Below are 19,073 nucleotides of genomic sequence, written 5' to 3' on the forward strand. Positions count from 1 at the left end.
CCATGTCCACAGCCTCTAACTACCTCCTGTACCATGTCCGCAGCCTTTGACCACCTCCTTTACCATGTCCACAGCCTCTAACCATCTCTTCTATCATGTCCGTAATCTCTGACCATCTCTTGTCTTTTATCATGTCTGCAGTCTCTGAGGGGGTCTGGAGAGGAGTCAAAAGTGGGAGTGCTGTCGGGATGGGGATCACAGGAGAAGTCAGACATGTGTGGACTGGGGGGAGGAGACTACAGGATAAAACCAGAGCATGGTGCACCTAAGAGGAGGTCAGTGACAGTGCTGCCCGGCCAGTCTGAGGGGGGGGGGTCACTGATTTAAGGGGGCACTGTTATAAAGGTTCCTCCTTGTATCAGGACCCCCCCCCCTCCCTTCCTTAGTGCATTCATTCTGTGGAAAGTGGTCTTTGGTCACCAGAGTCCCCCCTACATCAGAGTTCTCAGCTTTTTCACCCGTGCGCTCGAAGTGACACCCACTCCCAGCTGCGGCAGTGGTGCTTTCATCTCATCCACTGTAAAATAAGGGACCATTTTTAGTCGCGCTGTATCCAGAAACGAAACCCTAACTGCAGAGGTATTGTACACTATAAAGATTGTCATTTATTTTAGTAAAAATATGCTGGGTGTGACATGGATTTTCTTCTTATTTAACATGTATACATAGACATTTCATGAAACTTTAGGTCATGAATATTTACGTGAAGTCATGGAAAAGTCATGGAATTTTATTGGTTAAAATGTGTATGAACCCTGAATATATAAAAATAAATTATTTTATTATTTATACATTAAATAGTTTCATATCAACAAAGGATACAACCATGTATAAAAACAAACCAATGCGGCTCATGGTAAAGAAGGATTCTTGGATATAGCTGGTGATACAGCGAAGCATATACAGTCCGAAATGGCTCAATGTGTTTCGGGTAAAGATACCCTTCTTCAGGGGTCTATCATTAGGGAGATCAATGCTTCCAAAAATATATATCGCCTGTCTAAACCAAGGAGCCTAATGCAGGAATACAGGTATTTGCCCAGCAACGGTTCAAAGGGAATATCCAGGTCATAGCATATTAGGAAGGCTCCGATCGATGTCTCAAAGAGAAAGATAGCTGCAGCAGTGTGGTCAGGCCGACAAATAACTCCCACAGGGATCCCAAAAAAGGGGAGTGCAGTCAAGCTGAATCAAGGATATGCATCCCAAGAGTCTAAAATTTTGCTCACCGTCTGCATGGTTGGGGAGGGGAGGTGCTGTGGGGGTGGTCCGAGTCGCCGGCAGCTGTAGCCACCCATTATGCTGTAAGGCGCCCTTCCTAGCAGAGTTGTGGCGCCCTAGGGGCATTCTGCCTGCAGGACTTACCTGCATCACAGCAGGCGGTCCCCCCTTTAAGAGGGCTTTTTTTGCCGCCTCCTCTCCGGGCCTCCTTAGAGGGGCTTTAGCGGGCGCCCCCCTGTGCGGGGTGTCAGTCGGCGGCCCCCTCTGTTTTTTTGTGTTTTCTGCTAGTGCCCCCCCGCCTCAGCTGTCGCCAGATCACCACGGACGTGCCCACCCTGCGGGGTTGTAGTCACGTTCCCTGACCTGTCAGATAGTAAGGATGGTTCCTCCACGGGTGTAGCTGTGCTCAAGAGGCGCTGGTTGACACACTGCTTGCATCCATACAGGAGACTTTGCAGATGAGTGCAGCTGAGGCGGCTGCGTAGGTGGCCGTCCCTTTTTTTTTTTTTCTCTTTTGGTATTCACAAGCTGTCTCGCAGGGTGAAAGTATTTCCTTATCCCTCTCACTTTGACAAAATTTAATGGGAGCGTCCAAAACGCTCCCCTTGTGGCTCCTAAACGCTTTGCTTTGAGGTACCCCTTTGAGGAGTCGCTACTCAAGAAGTGGACTGTTCCACCAGTGGTGAATCCCCCTGTCTCCAGGTTGAACAAGGCAATCATGATTCCGGTAGAGAAATCTCCGGTTTTAAGGATCCGGCTGACAAGACAGCGGAGGCTGTGGCCAGCAATATGTTCACTACTGCTGGCTCAGCTGTGTCCAGATTACTGGATGTATCGTCTCCGGGGGCTACCAGTACAGATCCAGTCGGGCAATGCCTCGGCGTTGGCATATGTTGATCACCAGGGCTGAACAGTGTGTTGCAGCCCCGGAAGTAGCTGGCATCCTATGGTGGGCAGAATGCTTCATTCTGGCCCTCTCCACTTTACATATTCCAGGAGTGTAAAACTGTCAGGCGAACTATCTGTCGGCAGGCGTTGGACCAAGGGGAGTGGAACTTCACTCGGATGTGTTATCCTCTTTAGTGGGGCTCCCCTAAGGTGGATCTATTGGCGTCCCAGCTCAACAGAAAGGTACTGAGGTTTGTGGCAAGGTTGGCTCTGGTGGCCCCGTGGGGCCAGTATCGTCTGATTTACTCTTCCTCCTCTCAAGCTTCTGCTGGGGCTTTTACTCAGGATCGAAGCCAAAGGGATTACGGTCCTTCTAGTGGGTACTGACTGGCCTCCGCCAGTCTTGGTACGCCGACCTAGTGTCATTGGTCTCCGACGTCCCTTGGAGACTGCCTCTCGGAGGATCTGCTGTCCCAAGGGCCGATCTTCCATCCTGCTTTAGTCGTTGGCTTTGACGGCCTGGCTAATGTAAGCCAGGTGCTGAAGGATAGAGGTTTGTCTGGGTCAGTGATTCCCACACTGCTGAAGGCTTGGAAGTCTACCTCCAGGAAGATCTACCATCATACGTGGAAAGCGTAAATTTTGTGGTGAGAGTCGATTGGTATTCACCTTCGTTCATTCTTTTTCGGTAGCTCGGATTTTGACTTTTCTTCAACGGGGCGTTGAGCAGAAATTGGCCTTGAGTACTATCAAGGGCCAGGTGTCGACCTTGGTGGTTTTCTTTCAGTGACCCCTTGCCACGCCCTCCCTGGTGCGTACCTTTTATTTAAGGGGTTCAACACTCCACCGGTGCAGTCTCCTCTACTGCCTTGGGATCTGAACTTGGTGCTTTCAGATCTCCAGAAGCCTCCCTTTGAAAATGTTTGGGAGATTTCCCTGCTGAACATCTGAACCAAGCCTTACCCTTAATAGCCAGAAAAGATTGATTTTGATTTGGTTTTAATTTGTTACTGGGTCCTAATTTGAGGCTACGATCCACAACTGACACTCTTGAAAGTGCCTAGATTGACGATGGAACAGTCTCGTTGTTCCACAGTGGAATGACAGTTGGTAGGGCATAGCTATTTACTCAGGGTTAGGAGTATTCAAGCCCTGGTAACAAAATCAAAATGAAATCACCAACCAAGCTCCTAGTTCACTCTCTAGTCATCTCACGCCTCGACTACTGCAACTTCCTCATTATTGGCTTACTTTTACATAGGATATCCCCCCTTCAGTCCATCATGAATGCTGCTGGCAGGCTCATCCACCTTACCAACCGCTCCGTGTCTGCTACCCCTCCATTGGCTCCTGCTCACCCAATGAATTAAATTCAAAATACTAACAACTTAACAAAGCCATCCACATTTCAGTCCCCAGCTACATTACTAACCAAGTCTCAACCAACGTTCTCTTCATTCCTCCCAAGACCACCTGCTCTCTAGCTCCCCCGTCACCACCTCCCATGCTCGCATCCAGGACTTTTCCCTAGCATCTCCCATCCTATGGAACTCTCTACCCCAGTCTGATTTATCTCCTGTTCTGTTTGCTTTTAGACAATCCCTAAAAACCATCCTCTTCAGGGAAGCCTATCCTGCCTCCACCTAACAACTGTACTTTGATTTTCTCCATCATCTCATCCCCCCACTGTTATTTCCTTTTGTATCACTTGAACCTCCCTTCTAGATTGTAAGCTCTAACAAGCCGGTCCCTCTTATTCCTCCTGTATTGAATTGTACGGTCTGCCCTTATGTTGTAAAGCGCTGCGCAAACTGTTGGTGCTATATAGCTCTTGTATAATAATAAACCAGAGAGAGGCACAGCAGATACTTTGGATAATTATAGCAGGCATTTGTGAAGTCAGGAAGTCTTCAAGCATTGATGTGTCTAAAGGCCCGTACACACGTACCGATTGTCGGCCGTAAATATTCCGCCAACGTCCGATCGGCCGATTGTCGGCTTGTTAGTATGATGCTTCCGACAACCGACTGCGACTTTTCGGCCGAACAAAATCTGGTCTGCATGCTATAAAAAATTTTTTTAGCCAACACCAGAACGGCCGATTGTTCGTCAGTCATTACAGATTTCGGCCGACAAAAGCCAGATGAGCAAGACTGGGCATGCTCAGAGAAGAAAAAACACACAGAAAGTTAACCATCACATGACATCACTTCTGAAGTTGGTGGTTGTTGGCCGACAAAATTCATGTGCAGTCTTGAACACTTTTCAACCAACACGACAGCACTGGACAAAAGGCGGCCGAATGTTCGGCCGACAATCGGTGCGTGTGTACGGGGCTTTAATCTGAAACAGCTGATAATGCCTCTCTGATCAGTAAGGGTACTCTGTTACTATGATTTATACTAATAATATCATTATACGTGATTTTTATAGTACCAACAATATATGGGAGAAAGAAAATTATACTGTTGCTCTATTTTGGAAAAACTACTCCTGCAGAGTAATACAGTGGTAGGTGAAAATAGAGCAGACGAGAGACTATTCCTTGGCCTGGACTCATTAGAAAAGTGGTAGGCAATGAGAAGATGGAGTGAGGGCCCACCTATCAGAAGATTGTCTGGACCCACCAGTGCTCAGCCATAGGAATATACTGTAGCTAGGAAGGTCCATGTCCAGGCTCCGGAGATGAATGCCAGTATTGTAAATTAGAGTTGTTCAGGTATACCTTTTCCCTTGTGTTTTAAATAATAAAAAAAAAAAGGAAAGATTGAAAAGATGTTATGTCGGTTATATTTGTGTATGGTATAGGATGCACATAGCATATCAGTCTCACTTTTGTCAAACGTGGCTTTAGTGAAATTGGACACTGTATAGCCTAAAAGCCCCTAACACAGGTATTCTATGCTATCGTACGTTCCTGTTTTTAAATCTCTGTTCCATATTATGATTTCCCTGTCAGTGTGTGCCAACTGCAGATTCTAAGCATCTGTATTTTGCCTTAAGCGGCGAGGGAGTCGGCAGCTAGCCTTGTGATAAGAATCCTCAGCAAGTGGTGAGAACTCTGCCAGCATTTCTTTGTGCCGTTCTCTACACCTTCCAATCAAAGTAATTAACAAACAGGTCTCTGCACACGTATGCCTCTACCCTTGCCTTCCTTGGTTTTTCCTGATCTCTAGAGATTTTTTCCAAGAGAAACAAGAGATTTCTTGTTTCCGTTGGTTTCACACCCTGGAGTAGAGCGCGAAGCAGGAAACTGTGAAACTGAGCAGCAGGACTCCTCATCCTTCTCATTGGGCTTCATTCACCCTTTCTCAGCACTTTGCCAAGATCTCTGCAACATGAAAAAAAGTCTTCTTACAATGTATTGCTGCCCATATGCGTTCTAACGAAGCTAAACAATCTGATATCTTATATGGATAGTGATAAATGTAAATGGGTTGTAGGTTTTCAACACATGGCTGTGTGTGTGTATATGTGTATATGTGTATATATATATATATATATATATATATATATATATATATATATATATATATATATATGCACACACACACTCACCAGCCAATTTATTAGGTACACCTTGCTAGTACCAGGTTGGACCCCTTTTGCCTTCAGAACTGCCTTAATTCTTCGTGGCATAGAAACATTCCTCGGTCAATAGTGACATGATAGCATCACGCAGATTTGTCAGCTGCACGTCCATGATGCTAATCTCCTGTTCCTCTACACATCCCAAAGGTGCTCTATTGGATTGAGATCTGGTGACACTGGAGGCCATTGGAGTACAGTGATGTTCAAGAAACCAGTTTGAGAAGATTTGAGGTTTGTGACATGGTGTACAGTAAACCCCCCTTCATTGCGGGGGTTACGTGCCGGTCCCAGCCGTGAAAAGTGAAAATCCGCGAAATGGAAAAACCCTATTAAAATGCATTGTAGGCATGTTTTTTTACTGTCACTGTACGTGTAAAAGCATTTTAAGGTCTTTAAAAACACTTTTAAAACAATAGAAACTTATTTAAACACATAAAAGATACCGAGAGACATAGCAAGAGCTATGGAAAACACAAATATATTTCATTTTTAATGATTTATATAGTAAAATAACAGTACAAAAAAAAACGCAATATACCAGGACCGCAAAAACTGAACCGCGATGGAGCGGGGGTTTACTGTATTATCCTGCTGGAAGTAGCCATCAGAAGATGAGTATACTGTAGTCCTAAAGGGATGGACTTTGGCATTTAAATGATGCTCAGTTGGTACTAAGGGTCCCAAAGTGTACCAAGAAAATATCCACCACACCATTACACCACCACCAGCCTGACCTGTTGGTATAATGCAAGATGGATCCATGCTTTAATGTTGTTTATGTCAAATTCTGACCCAGCAATCTGAATGTCACAGCTGAAATCAAGACTCATCAGACCAAGCAACGTTTTTTCATTCTTCTATTGTCTAATCTTGGTGAGCCTGTGCGAATTGTAGCCTCAGTTTCCTGTTCTTAGTGGACAGGAGTGTGGCATCTGCTTCAAGGTTCCATATGTTGTGCATTCAGAGATGGTATTCTGTATACCTTGCTTGTAACTAGTGGTTATTTGGGTTAGTTGCCTTTCTATCTTCTTGAACCAGTCTGCCCATTCTCTTCTGACATCAACCAGTCATTTTCGTACACACAACTGCCACTCACTGGATATTTTCTCTTTTTTTCTTTGTAAACCCTAGAGATGATTGTACATGAAAATCCCAGAAGATGAGCAGTTTTTTAAATTCTCAGACCAGCCCGTCTGGTACCAGCAACCATGCCATTTTCAAAGTCACTTAAATCCCATTTCTTCCCTATTCTGATGCTTGGTTTTAATTCCTCAAGTTGTCTTTACCACGTCTAGAGAACTAAATACATTGAGTTGCTGTCATGTGATTGGCTGATTAGCAGTTTGTGTTACCAAGCAATTTGAACAGGTGTACCTAATAATAAAATGGCTGGTGAGTGTATGTTTGCTATTTTACCTTCCAAACTATAAGTAATTCAGCTCAGCCACCCTTGTGATTTCCACAATTATGCCTCACTATGCAGACAGGAAAACTTCTCTTTCCTGGGTCAGCTATATTGCTTTTTGGGTCTCATCCCTTTTAATTGTCCTGTGTACAGGTTGGAGAAAGAGGGATAACACCCATACCGGCAGAGATCAACAGAGAAGACAATGTACCACTTGCTTGAGTGTGCAGTGTGGTATGGAGTGGGCTGTATGGTATATAATCCTACTGTGTATTTACAGTGCCTTGAAAAAGTATTCACACCCTTTGAAATTTTCCACACTTTTGTTACAACCAAAAACAAAAATGTATTTTATTGGGATTGTATGTGATAGACCAACACAAAGTGGCACATAATTGTGAAGTGAAAGGAGAATAAATGTTTTTCAATTTTTTTTTTTCACAAATATCTGAAGTGTGGCATGCATTTGTATTAACCCCCCTCCCGAGTCAATACTTTGTAGGACCACCTTTTGCTGCAATTACAGCTGCAATTCTTTTTGGGGATGTCTCTACCAGCTTTGCACATCTAGACAGTGACATTTTTGCCCATTCTTTTTTTAAAATAGCTCAAGCTCTGTCAGATTGGATTTAAAGTCTTGCCACAGATTCTCAATTGGATTTAGGTCTGTACTTTGACTGGGCCATTCTACCACATGAATATGCTTTGATCTAAACCATTCCATTGTAGCTCTGGCTGTATGTTTAGGGTTTTTCGGTTAGGAGTGAACATCCGCCCCAGTCTTTTGCAGACTTTTAACAGGCTTTCTTCTAAAATTGCCCTGTATTTGGCCCCATCCATCTACCCATCAACTCTGACTAGCTTCCTGTCCCTGCTGAAGAAAAGCATCCCCACAACATGATGTTGCCACCACCATGTTTCACGGTGGGGATGATGTATTTAGGGTGATGTGCAGTGTTAGTTTTCCGCCACACATAGCGCTTTGCTTTTAGGCCAAAAAGTTCACTTTTGGTCTCATGTGACCATAGTCCCTTCTTCCACACATGTTCATTGACAGACACAGCACCCACCCCTCTATGGAGTTCTAATTCTCCTGACACTGCTTGCAACAAAACTGAGTGGCTATTGCAGAAAGAGGGAGTATACCACCTTGGGACTACCCATGGGTGTAGCCAGAATTATTTTCTGCCTAGTGTCCTACGCCTGTAGGGGGCAGTATAACCTAATGGTTTTGACTATCAGGAGCTGTGTCCATCAATAAACATCAGAGAAATGGATTTTACGGTGAGTCAAAAATACAATTTTTCTAGCACTGCTTTAACCCTCTTGGGCATGGAGTTCACCAGAGCTTCAAAGGTTGCCACTGGAGTCCTCTTACATTCCTCCATGACGACTTCACAGAGCTGGTGGATGTTAAAGACCTTGCGCTCCTCCAGGTTCTGTTTTGAGATGCTCAATAGGGTTTAGGTCTGGAGACATGCTTGGCCAGTCCATCACCTTTACCCTCACCTTCTTTAACAAGGCAGTGGTCGTCTTGGAGGTGTTTGGGGTTGTGATCATGTTGGAATACTGCCCTGCGGCCCAGTCTCTGAAGGGAGGGGGATCATGCTCTGCTTCAGTATGTCACAGTACATGTTGGCATTCATGGTTTCCTCAATGAACTGTAGCTCCCTAGTGTTGGCAGCACTCATGCAGCCCCAGACCATATAACTCCCACCACCATGCTTGACTGTAGACAAGACACACTTGTCTTTGTACGCCTCCCCTGGTTGCTGCCACACACGCTTGACACCATCTAAATCAAATAAGTTCATCTTGGTCTCATCAGATCACAGGACATGGTTCCAGTAATCCCTGTCCTTAGTCTGCTTGTCTTCAGCAAACTGTGGGCTTTCTTGTGCATCATCTTTAGAAGAGGCTTGACTTCTGGAACGACAGCCATGCAGACCAATTTGATGCAGTGTGCTGCATATGGTCTGAGCACTGACAGGCTGACTCCCCCACCCCTTCAACCTCTGCAGCAATGCTCGCAACGCTCATACGTCTATTTCCCAAAGACACCTCAGGATATGACACTGAGGATGTGCACTCTACCTCTTTGGTCGACCATGGCGAGGCCTTTTCTGAGTGGAACCTGTCCTGTTGAACCGGTGTATGGTCTTGACCACTGTGCTGTAGCTCGGTTCCAGGGTCTTGGCAATCTGCTGACAGGCCAGGCAAGAAGAGCATTAATCAGGCCAGGCAAGAAGAGCATTATTCAGAGAAGCACCCAAGCGGCCCTTGGTAACTCCGGAGGAGCTGCAGAGATCCACAGCTCAGGTAGGAGAATCTGTCCACAGGTCAACTATTAATCGTGCACTCCACAAATCTGGCCTTTTATGGAAGAGTGGCAAGAAGAAAGCCATTGTTGAAAGAAAGCTATAAGAAGCCCCATTTTCAGTTTGCGAGAAGCCATGTTGGGGACACAACTAACATGTGGAAGAAAGGACTATGGTCAGATGAGACTAATTAGGTGACTTCTGAAGGCAAATTGGATTTTAGTTAGGGGTTTCAGAGTACAAATCCACACCACAATGTTCAGATATGTAAAACATTTTGAAAACCATTTATCATTTTCCTTCCACTTCACAACTATGTGCCACTTGGTGTCGGTCTATCACGAAAACCCAATAAAATACATTTACGTTTTTAGTTGTAACATGACAAAATGTGGAAAATCTCAAGGGGTATGTATACTTTTTCAAGGTACTATATCTGGTTTGGCTGTCGAAAACCAAAAACCTAATAATTGCATCATAAAGTTGTGTGAGTGTTATGATTAGTGATGGATCCCGGTTAAGAAAGTCTTAGGCCCCATGCACATGGGGCGTTTTTAACGCCGCTGTAAGTAGCGCCAGGCATTGTTTTTGCAGCCTAAAAACGCACCTCCATGTTATTCTATGGCCTCATGCACACACAGACGTTTTTGAGCTGTAAGTGGCCTAGGCGTTTTTAAGCTGCAACAAGAACCCACGGCCTGCACGTTCTGAGGACCAGCGTTACAGCTGTAAAAACGTCCGATGCTGCTAAAGGCTGAATAACGTTGCTTAACGTGCGTTAAGCCACGTTATACGTTTTTTCTGCCTCCATTCAAAATCAATTTTTCCCTATGGGAGCCTATTGCTTTGAATGGAATTCGCACCACAAGTCGGATCAGGATTATCCGACTTGCGGCGTGACTTGCGCTGTGAGAATCTTGAGGGGGAACTCCACGCCGAAATGGGAAAAAAGCGGCGTGGGGTCCCCCCCAAAATGCATACCAGACCCTTATCCAAGCATGCAGGCCAGGAAAGGGGAGGGGATGAGCGAGCTGCCCCACCCCCCTGGACCATACCAGGCCACATGCCCTCAACATGGGGGGGTGTTGGTGCTTTGGGGCAGGGGGGGCTCTGCACCCCCACCCCAAAGCACCGTGCCCCCATGTTGATGAGGACAAGGGCTTCATCCCCACAACCCTGGCCGGTGGTTGTGGGGGGTCTGCGGGCAGGGGGCTTATCGGTATCTGGAAGCCCCCTTGAACAAGGGGGCCCCCCCGATCCCGGACCCCCTCCCTATGTGAATGGGTATGGGGTACACTGTACCCCTACCCATTCACCACATAAAAGCTAGTGTATGTGAATAACGACAGGAGACGTTTTGGAAAGTTTATTAACCACTTCAATACAGGGCACTTTCCTCCCTTCCTGCCCAGGCCAATTTTCCCCTTTTAGCGCTGTTGCATTTTGAATGACAATTTCACGGTCATGCAACACTGTACCTACACCAAATTTGTCATTTTCCCCCCACAAATAGAGCTTTCCTTTGGTGGTATTTGATCACCTCTGGGTTTTTTCCTTTTTGCTAAACAAATAAATAAAAAAAATGACCGAAAAGTTTGAAAAAAAAAAAAAACATTTTTTGTTTGTTATACAATTTTGTAAGTTAAATAAGTTTTTTTTCCTGCACTGATGAGACTGCACTGACAGGCACAGATGAGGCGGCACTGATGGGCGGCACTGATAGGTAGCACAGATATGCAGCATTGGTGGGCACTGATAGGCGGCATTGACGGGCACTGATAGGTGGCACTGATAGGTGGCACTGGTGGGCAATAATGGGCACTGGTGGGCGACACTGAAAGATGGCAATGATGGGCACTGGTGGCTAGCACTGATAGGGAGGGCACTGGCGGGCAGCACTGATGGGGAGGGCAATGGGGGGCTCCCTGAGCCCTGATTGCCATCCCTGGTGGCCATAGTGGGCATCCCTGGGGTCATAGGTGGGCATCCCTGGGGTCATGGGTGGGCATCCCTGGTGGTTCTAGTGGCCCCCCCCCCCCCCCGAGGGTCTGCACTGGTAATCAATGATCTGATTACCAGTGCCGACCCCCCCCCCCCCCTGTCAGGGGAGCCGCCGATCGGCGCTCCATAACTCGTGCCTGTCATGCACGAACTAAGGAAAGCCGATCAACGGCTGTTCCTGTTTACTATGTGACCAGCCGTGATTGGACACGACTGGTCACATGGTAAAGAGCTAAGTCAGTAGACTCTTTACCGAGATCGGAGATGCAGGGTGTCAGGCTGACACCTCGCATCACCGATCGCCGCTCTGCGCGCCCCCGGGCTGTATTATCCTGCCGCCGTCATATGATGTCCGGTCAGGATAATACAACCACATTCCCGCCGTCAATCTGTTATAGGGCGAGCGGGAAGTGGTTAAAAATCTTCATCCGGTCTTCTCCCCCTCCGCTCTTCTCCCCCTCCGCTCTTCTCCCCCTCCGCTCTTCTCCCCCTCCGCTCTTCTCCCCCTCCGCTCTTCTCCCCCTCCGCTCTTCTCCCCCTCCGCTCTTCTCCCCCTCCGCTCTTCTCCCCCTCCGCTCTTCTCCCCCTCCGCTGTCTGCTCTTCTTCTTTCTCCGGTCCTCCTCAGACGATGTCTCCGGTGATTATGCTGGTCTCCGGTCTCTGCAGCTTATTATATAGCCATTTGGGGCCTGGCCTCTTGATGACGTCACCGGGAGGCCCCGCCCCCTCATGTCACGGCCACCGTCATCTGTGACATAAGGGGGCGGGGCCTCTCGATGACGTCATCGAAAGGCCACCCCCATAATGGCTATATAAGCTGCAGAGACCGGAGACATCGTCTGAAGAGGACTGGAGAAAGAAGAGTCAAGGGCAAAAGAGCAGAAGAGCGGACCGCAGAAGAGCGGACAGCAGAAGAGCAGAGTGGAGAAGACCGATGAAGATTTTTAATAAACTTTCCAAAACGTCTCCTGTCGTTATTCACATACACTGCCTTTTACAGTGTACCCCATACCCATTCACATAGGGAGGGGATCTGGGAGGCCCCCTTGTTCAAGGGGGCTTCCAGATACCGATGAGCCCCCTGCCCGCAGACCCCCACAACCACTGGCCAGGGTTGTGGGGATGAAGCCCTTGTCCTCATCAACATGGGGGCAAGATGCTTTGGGGTGGGGGGGTGCAGAGCCCCCCCGCCCCAAAGCACCAACACCCCTATGTTAAGGGCATGTGGCCTGGTGTGGTCCAGGGGGGTGGGGCCGCTCGCTCGTCCCCTCCCCTTTCCTGGCCTGCCGGACTGCATGCTCGGATAAGGGTCTGGTATGGATTTTGGGGGGGGGACCCCACGCCCTTTTTTTCGGCGTGGGGCTACCCTAAAATTCCAATCCAGACCCGAAGGGCCTGGTTTGGAACCTCGGGGGACCCCCACGCCTTTTTTTCCCCCATTTTGGCGTGGAGTTCCCCCTCAAGATTCTCACAGCGCAAGTCGGATCATCCTGATCCGACTTGCGGTGCGACTTCCATTCAATTCAATAGGCTCCCATAGGGAACCATTGATTTTGAATGGAGGCAGAAAAAAGCTGCTAAAAGCGACGTGGCAAAACGTTCAATAACACAAATGGAAAAAGCTACTGAAAGCACGTTTTTACACAAAGCTGCTTTTTCCAGCATCAGAACTAGCTTTGCAGCATGTTTTTTCTAATGCCCCGTGTGCATGGGGCCTAATATAAGAAGTGAATAGTCTTCCAAAAGAGAACATCTGAATTTATATCACAGTAGTGACTTCCAAGAAGTTTTCTGAATGTACAGTAACAGTGGTAGATAAAAATTAGGAAAAGAGGCTATATCCTTTATCATAGGGCTATATCCTTTATCATAAAGTACATTTAGACTAGAAATTGTTTCATAGTTACATAGGTGAGGTTGAATAAAGACAATAGTCCATCCAGTTTAACCTGTGTAGGTGTGTGTGGCCGTAATCATCTCTCATACCCCTGAATGTTCTTCTCCTTGAGATGTACGTCTAAGAGTCTTTTGAAAGCCACCATACTTCCCGCCAAAACCGAAACCACCTCTTGTGGTAAAGAATTCAACAATTTTGTAGCCCGAACGGTAAAGAACCCCCCCACGTTGCCTTAGGTTAAAACGCTTCTCCTCTAATTGCATTGTATGCCCTCGAGTCCTCATGCAATCCTTTCGACTGGATAGCTTTTTTTTCTATGCTGAGATCACCATTAAGATATTTATGAATTGCGATCATGTCCCCTCTCAGGCGTCTCTTCTCCAGTGAGAATAAATCAAGCGATTGCAGACGCTCTTCATAAGTAAGGTCCTTCAATCCCCTAATCAGTTTAGTTGCCCTTCTCTGGACTCTCTCCCGCTCCAACACATCCCTCCTGAGGACTGGTGACCAGAACTGGACAGAATACTCCAGATGTGGTCGGACCAGAGTTTTTTATAAAGTGGAAGGATTATAGTTTTATCTCTGCAATACATCCCTTTCTTTATGCATGCTTCTATTCTGCCGGCTTTGGCAGCTGCCGCTTGACATTGCATGCTATTGCCTAGTCTATCCTCTACCAAGACTCCCAGATCTTTCTCCATTTTTGATTCCCCTAAAGGTTCCCCCCGTAAAGTGTATCGTGCTTTTATGTTTTTATTCCCCAAGTGCAAAACCTTACACTTCTCCACATTAAACCTCATTTGCCATGTCATTGCCCACTCTGTTATTTTGTCCAGGTCATTCTGTAGGATATCTGCTTCATGCTGTGCAGTTATTGCCCTGCCCAATTTTGTGTCATCTGCAAAAACTGATATCAAACTACTGATCCCGTCCTCAATGCTGTTTATGAATAAATTGAACAAGGTTGGTCCCAGGACTGAGCCTTAGGGGACCCCACTTACCACCTCAGACCAGTCTGAGTCTGCGCTGTTACCACCCTTTGGTCACGCCCTTTTAGCCAGTTCTGTATCCAAGAGTAAACCCTGCAGTCGATGCCTGCAGACCTTATTTTATAAATTAAGCGCTTGTGGGGAACTGTATCAAACGCCTTAACGAAATCCAGGTACACCACATCCACTGGTCTGCCCCTATCTAGCTCACAGCTCACCTCCTCGTAGAATGTTAGGAGATTGGTTTGACAAGAACGCCCATTTGTAAACCCGTGCTGATTACTGCTGATGATGTTGTTGTCTTTAGCAAACTCTACCATATAGTCCCTGTTTAGCCAGCCAGGTTTGGCTTTGTCTCTTCTAAATTTATTTCCCATAGGAATGTACTGCAAGATGCATTTGTTTAATATGTTCCTAAAGCATTCCCATTTTTCCCCTGTGGTCAGTGATCCCAGGGTTTGGTCCCAGTTTACCCTTTCCATCAATGAGTACAATTTGGGAAAGTTTGCCCTTCTGAAGTTTAGGGTTCTTATGTTCCCCTCTTGCATTGTTATATTGTTGTTTACGTTAAACGTGATCATCCTGTGATCGCTAGAGCCCAGGTTGTCCTGGACTCCTACCTCCGAGATTATGTCTGGGTCATTAGTGATCAATAGATCCAGGACTGCATTTTCTCTAGTAGGAGAATCCACCAACTGAGACGTGTTTATCCTGTAAGGTTTCCATTAATAGACGGGCCTTCTGTGAGTGTGTAGTCCCCTCTTCCCAGTCAATGTCGGAATAATTGAAGTCCCCCAATATGACTGATCCCAGTTTTGCCACTTTACCCAACAGTGATATAAATTCCAGCTCTACCTCCTCCCTTTGGTTGGGTGGCCTATAGCAAACCCCCCCCCCCCCCCCAATTACTTTTCCCTTTTCTTCTTCCCTATGGAGTTCTGCCCACACGGATTCTAACTCCATACTTATCCCTTCCATAATATCACTCCTCTCTATCACCCTTACATTGTTCTTGACATAGAGACATACCCCTCCCCTTCTTTTTCCTACCCTGTCCTTCGGTACACCGAATACCCTTGGATATTGGCCAGCCAGTCATGTGAAGCCTAATTTTGGCCATGACAGTGTTGTGTAATTGTCTAGGGGCTTCAGTTAATGTTAAAGCATGTATCTCTGTCAGGGCTCTACTGTGAAGGGGTTTCAAACTTATTATTTCAAATAGATGGTTGACCTGATACCTGTTTTCTATCTTTACTCTGATGTCATGACCCTTCGACACATCAGAACAATGGATAGCAATTGCTCTGTCAAGCAATGGAATAGGTGGCTCTACCTTGATTTGGTTAATGTCTTTTGTGGAATGGATTTTGTCAGCATAATTGCTGCATGGTCTAAAAGGTCTGTTTCTGCCACAGCTTCTGCAAGTTTGCCATTTTATCAGTTTGTGACATGGAAAACAAATAGTTTGGGCTGGTATATTTAGAATGAGTAGCTGAGGAAAGTGTGGGTTCTCGGTGTTGGGTAAACGTGTATCAGGTATTGATTAGATGAAGGGTGTTTTTTTTATTTTTTTATTTTTTTTTTAAATCAAAAACAAAGTTAATTAAACTGTGCAATATTCAATATATGCTCTACAGGAGTACAAAATAGCTCAAAAAATAACATACACGGCAGGAGATACAATCCAGTGTAGGCATCAGACAAAATAAAATATCCAAATGAGCAACAAATACCATAAGGAATAAAGAAAAAAATTAAAACCAAAGGAAAACCCAAAATGCTTGGTGTGGTTCACACAAGGTAAAAGAATAAGGGTACGAATTACAACATTGCAAGTCCTAAAGGACACAAGTAGCTATAGGATGGCGAAAACATGGTGTGCAACATAAGTAAACCTAGACCCTGAGCTCAACAGGAAATGTGTATGCCCCAACCACAGTGTGAAACAGGTGAGTAGAGTCATCAGGAACAGCATGTCAAAGACGACTGCAGCCACTGGTCCCAAATTTTATTATATTTAGTGGGACATCCCCTGTTAATATAAATTCGTTTTTTTGTAGGGCAAAGTAGCATTTACCTCAGTAATCTAGGTGGCCAGAGTAGGAGTCGAGGACTGTAGATGAAGGGTGTTTTTAATTCTTTTTTTTTTTTTTCAAAACTTGGTATATGGTATTAAAATACAGTCCTAAATGATTAAAGGTTAAGTTCACCTTTTTTAAATAAAATTGACTATGAAGACATTGGGCCCCAATAGGTTAAAACGCATTGTGCTGTTTAGTTTAAATGCTATATCTGTAGGCCACGAGCGGCATCCAGTGTAAACTGGAAATGTAAGCAATCGGCCCCGTCCTGCCTAGAAGATGCCACATGTATTGAGCACATTCCCCCAGCATTACTGGAGCTTGAGCTTTTCCCTAGTAAAAACCAGCGCATGCACATTGCCCCCCCCCCCCGCCCCCGTGGTTACGCACTTTTTAGTGTGAAACATGTTAGAGGTCTCTCTCTTCCTCGGTGTACCAGTTTTTATGAATTAGTAGGAGCACTTTTAAGGTGATGGAAATGCAGTTATTCCTTATTTTAAATTTAAACCCACTATCCCAGCGTTGAGCTGGGAGTAGTGCAGGCAAGGATGGATCAACCTGTAGCTTCCCCAAGGTAATAGAAAGAAGGCGCGTTTAACCAGAGAGACCTGTAAAAAGCTTCTGGATCATTCATGTCAGTGAAGTTATTTAAGTAGAAGGACAAAGAGTACTTTTAAAATTTCCCTTGTGTCACTTGTGTTAGAATCCTTGGCATTATTCATGGGCACTGACTGAGATGTAAGCAAACTAATGTGTATGGGTCCTCATACAATAACACCACTGGATCCAGAGCGGCCATTCCCTCTCTCTCCGCTCCTCAGACATCCTGTCCTGCACCACCATTTTCTGTTTTTTATGTCACCCAAAATCCAGCTGTCTCTTCCTTATTCTTCAGCTGGATCTTGCACTTGCGCAGACAGCTGGCATTTTAAAATGTTTCTATAGCTGGAGAATAGTAATGCCTTCTGGAATATTAACACACATCTCAAAGTATTGCATTTCCTTTACATGAATTGGAATTTTCCTCCTGCATCCACATAAGACATGTGGCGTTGGTAACCCAGGGGCCTACAAGAGGAACATAAATGTCATTCTAATCTAGGCAAGAATAGTGGTGGGGTGCAAGGGCAGCAGTAAAAATGGGCAGCTATTGTTAAAAGGGGAAAGTGAAGGATTACAATGCCCCAAACTAATTATAAGCTGGCCATACATAAATTGAAATTGGCTTGGCCATCGACTAGACAAGTCGATATCAATCGACTTATGTACAACCATCCTATCGGTTTTTCCTGAACAATTAGTGCCACTGTCTACAGTGGGCAACACTACTCATTGTGTTCTGCCAATAGGAAAGGCTCTCCTCTGTCAGAGCACAAAAGTGCTGCGGAGGATTCCCCCATCAACAGTCAGTGGTGGAATGAAAGAAAATTGCATAATCTATAACCTACCTTAAAGTAAGGCCCCATGCACACTGGATGGACGTTATAAAAAAAAACGCCAGTAGCGTAAGCTGTAGCTGTAGAATGAGTTTTCAATTGCGTTTTTTTCTTCTTTAGCAAAACTATACTCCCAACAAAAGCTTATGTCTCAAAAGCACTCAGAAAACGCTGAATAGCTGTAGTTTTTACAGCTGAAAAACTGATTTCCAAACCAACTAGTTCTGGGTTTTTGTTCCAGCCAGAAAATGCCCCTGCCAAAAACGCTGATAACAGCCTATGTGTGCATGGACACATAGGATAACATGCTGGGGAGTTTACTGGCTGCAGAAAAAAACGATGAGGCCTAAAGGTCCACTCTAAACATTTTTTTTTCTGTTTTAAAAACAGGTCTGGACTTATATTTTACCGAAAAGGTGTCAAAACCGTGGATAAGAAAACTGGAAAAGAAATCCTTTATAACTTTGAAGACAAAATCAACTTTGCAGTTTTCCCTTCAATCCAGGGAGGACCGCACAATCATGCAATTGCAGCTGTGGCTATAGCTTTAAAACAGGTAAGGAAAAAGACTAAATGAACTGTATGTGGTTGGTGCCTGTTATGCTGTTCATTATTCAGAACTGGTATTGAAAATTTTGTTGTGTTGCCTGGGATCACAAAAAACAAATCCATGTTTTATGACGCATAGTGTTTAAAATACATATTCGTCTTGAAATACACAGAAAGTGATGATGCACAGTTTTTGCATCAATCTGCTTGATTCATTTAAGGGATGCAAAACCTATACATATTTACAACTCTAATACAGTGATCTGCATTCAGGAGCTTGAGAGTCATATGTAACTGAGATTGCTCTGTAATGACCAGCAATAGATTCAGAGTTTATTTGACCAGATAGTTTTGCACACCTAAAAATCTGACATACTGCAAGGAAACGTCAAAGTAATGATATTTTTATTGTGATCGGGCTTTCATTGCTGATATCCTCATGGTATTATTTAGCACTATGATTACATAGATTTTGCCTCAGAAGTAAGGATAGCTTTTGGTTTTTGGGTTTAAGCTAGGGCTTTTAAGTTAACATACACGAACTGGCCACTTTATTAGGTACACCTTGCTAGTAGGGGTGCGCATCTTCACTGGTGTCACGATTATCCTATCAACAATTCAGTTCCGTGATGCATCATGATTAATGCCCACAGTCTTTATCCAAAAATTCAAGCAGTCAGAAGAACTACATTTTTT

The 19,073-nt window shown here is 45.3% G+C and overlaps 1 protein-coding gene across 1 annotated transcript in view; it reads left to right on the forward strand.

The window, feature by feature from the left end:
- SHMT2 (serine hydroxymethyltransferase 2) overlaps nucleotides 1–19,073 on the forward strand; it is a 230,782-nt gene that overhangs the window by 147,744 nt on the left and 63,965 nt on the right. Inside the window, exon 8 of the mRNA XM_082248353.1 lies at nucleotides 18,219–18,384. Coding sequence (XP_082104479.1) covers nucleotides 18,219–18,384 — 166 coding nt within the window. The remainder of the gene's footprint in view (nucleotides 1–18,218; nucleotides 18,385–19,073) is intronic.

The sequence above is a fragment of the Pelophylax lessonae genome, assembly GCF_965119305.1.
Source record: "Pelophylax lessonae genome assembly, chromosome: 2".
Lineage (NCBI taxonomy): Eukaryota > Metazoa > Chordata > Amphibia > Anura > Ranidae > Pelophylax > Pelophylax lessonae.